At 41.9% G+C, this 8,050-nt stretch overlaps 1 protein-coding gene across 1 annotated transcript; it reads right to left on the bottom strand.

The window, feature by feature from the left end:
- Nucleotides 1–1,231: 1,231 nt before the first annotated feature.
- On the bottom strand, nucleotides 1,232–5,873 carry LOC135473335 (protocadherin gamma-B5-like). Its single transcript, XM_064753183.1, has 4 exons — nucleotides 3,150–5,873; nucleotides 2,745–2,855; nucleotides 2,044–2,167; nucleotides 1,232–1,434 (listed from the first exon to the last, which is right to left on the bottom strand). The coding sequence occupies exons 1-4, from the start codon at nucleotides 5,871–5,873 to the stop codon at nucleotides 1,232–1,234; spliced, it is 3,162 nt and encodes a 1,053-aa protein (XP_064609253.1).
- Nucleotides 5,874–8,050: the final 2,177 nt, after the last annotated feature.

Genomic DNA, 8,050 nt, shown 5'->3' with positions numbered 1-8,050 from the left:
CAAGTTAGCCGCCCTGGCCCGAGCCATTATACTGATACGGGTCAACCAGTCGTTGCACTATCCCCTTCATGCTGAACGCCAAGTGAGGAAGTTACAACTCCCTCTTCTTAAGTCTTAAGTAACTTTAGAAATCAACAAACACTTTCTGTAATAATAGGAATTTGGAAATTTTATTTTGTGGTGAAGCAAAACGAAGATAATGAACAATTATTTACACCTTTACTTCGTCACCCACTTTCCATTGCATAAATTTTCTTGCAATAAACAATTTCTCTAAGAGAACGTTAGATAATGGACTAAATGGAATGTAAATGTATGTAATGATAACTGCAGGTTTCTTCACAATATTTCTGAACACTAGCAGCGCATGCAATGGAATGATATTATCCGATTGTAACATTAATATGACACACAAACTTTCAGTTTATTATCGTTTCAATGATAATGGAGATGGTTTCAATGATAATGGAGATGTTTGAAGATTTGCGTTCATAAAACAATTTCCAAAAACTGTTCAGTCATGACCATTAAAATAAATAAAATAGGTAGCACCTTGGGATAAAATTTACATATGTACAATAGATAAAATAACAAAATAGCTCTGCTTTGGTAAAACTTATACACAATGTACAAAAACATTTTTAAAAATCGCAACAAATGCTAGCCATGAAGATGCAGCATGCTTTAGACTTATTGTGCATATTGGAACAATGAAGGGGAACCAGATATTATGCATCAAACAATAACATCCTTGAAGAACAACTCGTCTATTCATTGCACAACTCCTCTGGGTTAATGGTGTAACTACCAGATGTCGTCGTTGCATCATCGTCTTTCATATCTGTGGGACACTCGCTTATATCGTCTATGTCCCCAACAGAGTAAGGAAGTCCGTTTTGTTCCGAGGCTGTGGTAGCATCATACATGGCTGTGCGATTGTCCGTCGATCTAAAAGTGTCCCCTGGGTTGTAATACCCACTCCTCCCAACCAGTGAAGGACTGCACATTTGGGCGGACGGCGACTTCATGTGTAGCCGCGACAGAAAGCCTACTGGCTGTGCCGTGTCATGTGTGGATGGGACACGTAGATTACTAGCTAGGCCAGAAGGGACGTCCACAATCTGCTGGCTGGGGGTGTTGTGGTGGTGGTAACGTGCCGGTCTCGGGGTGGCTCGTTTGTCCGGGGTGGCTCCGTTTGTCCGCACTGTCCGTGTTGTCTGTGATACTGGCATCACTCACATCTATATTCTTCTCGAAATTTCCGCCGCTGACAACCGTTGGTTTTCTTTGGGCTGTAAGGGTACATGGACTGTGGTCTGGGTGGGAATTTGCCATAGCTGGGCTGGCGGGGGTCATGGTACGACCTCCTCTGGTGGTAGTTCCCAAAACTGCTCAAGGTGCGGCCGTTTTCGGCTGGGCGAGGTTTGTGACTGTCTGCAAAGTCAGAATGATACCATTAGTGATTCAAATGATATAAAGAGATAAAATGAAGTCTCCATGAGCATGCAGACTACTTGAAAGAATCCATATATGTTGGAGGGACTGTCTGCTTAATACAATCATTGGGTAAAGATATTTTCCAGAGGCAACAGAGTAAACAAGCCAATAGGTTTTAAGATCTAACTCTTTTGTCGCTAAAAGAATGTCCTACTGTGTGATGTAACAAGTCAAAATGGTTAGACAACTTCTGTTGATATTAAGTTACCAATCACCTGTTCCAAAGGCACAAATCACACATAAGTTCAAGTTAAAAAAGTGTTCAAAAAGTTCAAAAATGTTCCGTTCCTCAATTTTCTTCATTATTTGTCTACTTTAAATAACTTTTGGTGGAAATTTCAGACCTCCATATTATAGTAAATGTAATCTGAAAGAATTGCTTAACATTTCTGACCAGCCACAAGGTACAATAGGACTATTCTTACCTTTAGTTATAAAGAGTTCAAACTCAAAAATCCCCTATTACAAACCACAGCTCAGGAAATCCAGTCAAGTTTCCCAGTAGCAAGCTACTAATCCTTCCTAGCAATACCAACTCTTTCTTACCTGGGGCTATACTTTTCAGGTGAACATCTTCCTCGCTGCCCCCTCGTCCGCTATCACTGGTCACCATTGTCTCACTGGACACATCACTTAGCGTATCGTTAGAGACTTCAGCATACCTTTTGCTCTGGAAAACAAAGTCACAAAGTTATTGCAATCTGTAAAATTAATATACCAATATATCACATACCGTATGCATTATTAGTCATAAAAAAATAATCACACATTAAGATGTTCTACATTCACAGATTTTATGACAATAGCATATACAACAGAATGTATATATATTTCTCAATATGTATGTGAACACCTTAAATCTCTGCACTGCAGTAGCCCTGTAATCCTGAACACATTCATAAGTCAATACAGGTAAATTGTCACCAGAATCTGATCACAAATTTACATAACAAAAAATTCTTTCCTTTCAACATTATGGTGGTAAGGTTTACAATTGGAGAAACCATCATGGCAAACACTGGAAGAAACTAAGAGTGCAAAAATAGCAGAAGAAACCAAAAATGCCAACATACTGGAAGAAATACTGGAAGAAACCATGAATGTAAAATACTGGAAGAAACCAAGAATGCAAAATACTGGAAGAAACCTTGAGAGGGTTTTCGAGAGGAAATTGTAGGAACAGGTGGAGCTCTAACCTCAGTTTCCTCATGTATAATCTGTAAGTAAGCTCGGTCGCTGTGACTAACCGGATCATAGGCTAGTTTGTTGATCTCGGCTCGCTTGTCACCCACTGTGTCCTGCTTCATGTCAGGTGAGATAGTGTTTGTGGTAATCCAAGAACTGCAGGCTTGTGGGCACTGAAAAGGTAAAAATATGGAAAAGTATTATTTATTCCCTCATTACAGTTATTAGTTAAAAAGTCGTCTTTCGGAGATGTAATCAACTGGCTATTCCAAACATGTTATTTTATGTCAGAGGGTATCAACTTAAGATGGTATTAAACTTCTTTTAAGCATTACTGCAATACATGTTTACATTAACAGTAATATCAATTGTACCTTTTACATTGATTGACATTACATTTTACATTATTAACATACTGTAATAATAAAATTCAACCAAGTGTAAAAGATGTACCCAAAAATACTTACCTCTAAAGTTTTCTGGTCAATGGAGGAGATGTAGGACAGCATTTGTCCTTTGAAAGTGGAGAAAGAGGTGACTTGTGTGAAGGTGGAAGCATTGAGTGGGGCCTGCGAGTCATCTGTTAGTGTCAGGCTCACGTCTTTCCTTCCACTGTCACTGCTGGTGGTGGACGTGTTGGACTGATCTGACCGGGAATTAAAGCTGCCCTTGTTACGCCTCATGATCTTCCTCTCTTCGGCCTTGGCCGAGTAGACATGGTTCTTCGCATCCTGCTTCCTCACCACTATAATACCAATAATTATGGCCACAGAGAGCACGATAGTGGCAGTGATGACAGAAACAACGATAACAACGTTGCTTTGTTGCTGGTCTGCCATCACCTCCAACGCCGTTGTGTTGTCGATGCTCACCACCAGTGTCAAACTCTTCCAGCTAGATTTCATTGGCTTGCCACCATCTCTTACCCCCAGGACCAGTTCGTAGGTACCGGCCAAATAACTTGGTATGTGCTGAGCAACTCTCAAGTCTCCCGTCCTGCTGTCCATTTTTAGAAGTCTGTTCGTATTACCACTTTGTATGAAATAAGACAGAAAGCTGTTTTTACCATCATCCAGATCATAAGCCTGTACCCTTGTTATGAAAGAGTCCACTTCGGCACTGTGTAAGATTTCCACAGTGTTGTTCAGCTCATTAGGAAAATCAATAACCGGGAAATGGTCATTCTGATCAGTGATGTCAACAACCACTTGAACCTTTGTAGATATGGAAGGATTCCCTTTGTCTGTCGCCACAACCACCAAATTATACCGGCTTTTTGATTCACGATCAAACTCCTGGTTTGTGGTGATCAAGCCTGATGAGCGAGATATGTTAAATTTGCCAGGTTTAGCAGATGTTTGGAGTACAGAGTAGTATATCTCACCCCCTTTACCCAGGTCTGCATCAACAGCCCTCACAGTCCCTACACGAGTTGCTTTAGGGAGATTCTCTGAAACTTTAAATCTGTAGTCATCTCGGCTGAAAACTGGGGCTTCATCATTGATATCTTCCAGGGTGAGGATAAGGTTGGCCGTTGTCGTCCGCTGCGGAGAGCCGTTATCATGTGCCAAAACTTTCGCGCGGATGACTGGGGTCTGCTCACGATCCAGGAAACCAGTTGCCATGACAACACCGGTTGTTGGTTTGATAGTCAAGTTCCTGACATTGCTCTCGAAACTGTATGATATTCTACCATTGTTTCCAATGTCCCTGTCATCGGCCGACACAGCCAAAATAGTTTTGCCAATGGGGAAGTTTTCTGTGATAGTTCTGCTGTATGCCTCCTTGACAAACTGTGGGCTGTGGTCATTCTCATCCTTAATAACGACTCGTAATGGGGCTGTAGCTTCCAGCTGAGGACTGCCAAAATCAGTACAACTCACATCAACACGATATTCAGCCACTGTCTCTCGATCCACCTTACCCTGCAGTAGAACTTTAAACTCTTGGTTAGACAGTTTCTTCAAGCTGAACAAAGCATCCTGGATCCAACAGCTTATATCTTTGTTGTCAGCTTCAATGTCCTTGTCTGATACAGACACATGGGCAACGAAAGAACCGGGTTTTGCGAACTCAGACACCAAAGCATGATCCCCACCAGCCAACAGGTTGAAGGTGATATCTGGAGGGTTGTCATTAACATCCAACACATCAATAATTACAGCCGACTTAGACGACTTGGATGGAACTCCGTTATCTGTAGCTTCAATTATCAGCTGATGCAAACTGGAGCTTTCAAAGTCCACAGGCCCTATTACCCTGATTGCACCAGTCTTTGATTCCACGCTGAAAATGGAACCGACTCTGGAAGCTGATCTGGAGTTAAAGCTGTACGTGACTTGCCCATTGGCACCAATGTCCCGGTCATTTGTCGACAGTCGCAAAATTTCTGTGCCCATAGTGACGTTTTCCCAGATTGTCACATTCCAGAAGGGCTTTGTAAACACTGGAACATGGTCATTACTGTCTAGAACACTGATATTGACTGACAAGGTACCTGTTAACGAAGGAGAGCCACCGTCTTTAGCGATGATTTTCACCTGGTAATAGTCCGTCGTTTCACGGTCCAGTTGTTCTTTCACAATGATGCCAATATCTGTTGAGCCGTCCCAGTTTTTGATCACACTCATGCTGAACTTTCCAAAGCCTGAAGGAGGCTGTAATTCGTAAGATATCAAAGAATTGTTGGCAGCTGTATCCAGGTCTGTTGCTGCATGGATGGGAAAAGTGGTGTCCACTGGGGTTGACTCTAGAATGGACAGAGCAACTGACTGAGACGGAAACTCCGGAGGGTTATCGTTGATATCATCTATGAAGACCTGTACTCGGATAATGGCTACAAGGTCAAGTGAAGCTCCTGTTACAAGCTGTACAGCAACATCCAAATTTACTGGGCAGTTATCATTGGCACACAAAACTTCTCTGTCTACAACCTTTGAAGTGTGTATTGCTCCAGACCAACCTTCAATCCGAAAGTAACTAGTCTGACTGGTTGGGCTGACAAACTCAAAGTGAAGGTTGTTGGCGTTTCTCATTTTGGATCGTAGCTGACTATCCACGAAAGCATTTCCCACAAACGTCTGGTCTTGATTTTCTTCCGTGATGTGATAAACCACTTGTGCTGGCTGTGAGAGGACAGCGGGGAAAAGCAGCAGGCTCCCGAACAGGATGGCTTCTCGGATCAAATCCATGCTGCTGTGTGTAGTTTTTGGTCCTATGAACCACTTCTTGTTTTCAGGTAACACACTAAACCGCTGAAATCGTATCATTAACCATCACATGCCACAAAGTTGGGTTAGGTTTCTTTCCGCAACAAGAGTAACCCTCAACGTAAGCCTGGGATGGTGTGCAACCGTGGAAGATGAAACAGCCAGTTCGGATCCGGTCAACACTGAACTCTAAACCAAACTGCAAGGCCCTGTAAAAACAAGGAAAAGCAAATGTTTGTCAGACTCTGGGATTACATGGGTGATCATCGGGCTCTCTTAATCTCCTCGACTTTCTATCACTGGCCTGTAAAATCCACTAAGTCGCAGAAATTTACACCAGACAGCCCAGGCAAACAGCACTAAATAAATTAAGGAGGCATTGATTTACAAACCAAGGCCTTCCAGCTATGTACAAAGCAAATCAGGCAACTTTCAGTTTTTACCTGTAATATGTTTACGCTTCATGCTAGTGTAACAGGACCGTGTTGACTGCTGGTGCTCACGACTAGGGAAGGCAATCTAAAGACAGGCAGACACCAGAGGACAGTTAAACAGTGCTAGAGAGGTGACCTGTGTCCACACTGGCAACTATGACAGTTATGACTACTTCTTGACCAGCCACTGCCCCTTTAAGAGAGCTCCATGAACTACTGGTCCCCACCCCCAGGCACCAGGGCTCAGCCAATCAGAGCCTCTCAAGCCCACCCCAGCAGGGCTAGTGACTATCCACCACCCCTCACAGCTCCCCACTGATAAGCCATCACACCTCCAGCTGGGCAAGACAAAGGACCACTCAAACTTACTTCTCACTCCACTCTACCTAGCACTGAAGCCTAGGAACTCCTGTTCTGCGACTCAGTTTGACTGTTTTAAAGCCCAAAATTCCTTAGCACCTGGAGTTCAAGTCGCCCAGATACTCAGAAAGACATTTTTAGGACTGCATAGTTGAGTGAGATGAAACTTTCATGTCATTGTCAAGAATCATAGCTGCATACATCATTCACAAAGATTAGAGCAGGTATGCTGGTAATCCATTTACACATAATGTGTGTTAGGATTCCATAAATCTAGTAGACAATCCAACAAAAAAAAAACTGTAGGTCTTATTAAAAACCCTCTTATAATGGATTAGGAGTTGGTATGCAATGTAGGCCAAAAAAAAAATGACTGAACACTTGTGTACTTTCAGGCCACATTCATTCATCTAAAAACGTTAAGCTCACAAACTAAGGTATACTTTCAACCAACAACTGTACAATGAACACCTGCAAACTACACATGAGCAGCAATGCTTCTGTAGGTATACAAATCCATCCCAGTGTTCTCTCTCTAGTCTTTTCATTCCATCAAAATGTACTCGTAGATCTTTTATTTCCTGGGAATTTTGATCTAAAGGTGAGTCAACATTGTCAGAAGGTTTGCGGCTATATGGTAGACCGAAGCAAAACATAGATATACATAAACAAACAGAGGACATTAAGATATCCTCCTAAGCTAACAGACAGGCTGTTTATTTCCCCTACCCCCACCAGTACATACAGAACTTCTGACATCAAAAATTCATGCTACAGCCAGTTCTAATAGAAAAAGATCAAGCTTTGGTTTCTTCAGCTATTCATGCATTTTCTTCAAATAGATATTGTTTCTATTAGAAAAGTTAAATATTGAACAGAAATTTAGGAAGAGAAGACCAGATGTATAGCTAATAAACTTCTTTAAAATTTGACCATGGAGTTTTCACCACAATAAGATAAGATTGAAACAAAACTTGTTTAGCACAGAATTTAAGAAAAGAAAAAAAACCCTTCCATAAAACCCTTGCAAAATTTAATATTCACAACAAGCCTGAGATTCCACAGATGACTTCAACATCTAAGAAATAGTTGGTTGGAGGGGGGGGGGGTGCTTTTTTTTTTGTTTTAGTATTTTCAGTGTAATACAAAAAAGTGTATTTTCCTGTCCGAGTAGATTTCCTGGAAAAGTGGTGTGCAGAAAAACTGAGAAAAACCTTGACTGGGCAGACCAGCATATCCCACACAGTTTGTGTTTGATCTGACTTCAGATGTTACCAGTAGCCAGGTAACCCTAGGAGGATCAAAGGGAAGAGCCTAGCAGGATTTACAGGTAAGTTTGCTCCCTGTGATAATGATGGTGTATTG

Source organism: Liolophura sinensis, chromosome 8 (assembly GCF_032854445.1).
Source record: "Liolophura sinensis isolate JHLJ2023 chromosome 8, CUHK_Ljap_v2, whole genome shotgun sequence".
NCBI classification, from domain to species: Eukaryota; Metazoa; Mollusca; class Polyplacophora; order Chitonida; family Chitonidae; genus Liolophura; species Liolophura sinensis.
Note: the sequence above shows the minus strand (reverse complement) of the source record. Positions and strands in the feature narration are given on the sequence as shown.

Excerpts from the sequence above, each read along its gene's own strand:
- LOC135473335 (XM_064753183.1), bottom strand. The coding sequence starts at position 5,873 with ATGGATTTGATCCGAGAAGCCATCCTGTTCGGGAGCCTGCTGCTTTTC. Across the intron at positions 2,856-3,149 it reads TTGACCAGAAAACTTTAGAG|TGCCCACAAGCCTGCAGTTC; the intron begins GTAAGTATTTTT and ends TTACCTTTTCAG. Across the intron at positions 2,168-2,744 it reads ACAAACTAGCCTATGATCCG|AGCAAAAGGTATGCTGAAGT; the intron begins GTTAGTCACAGC and ends TTTGTTTTCCAG.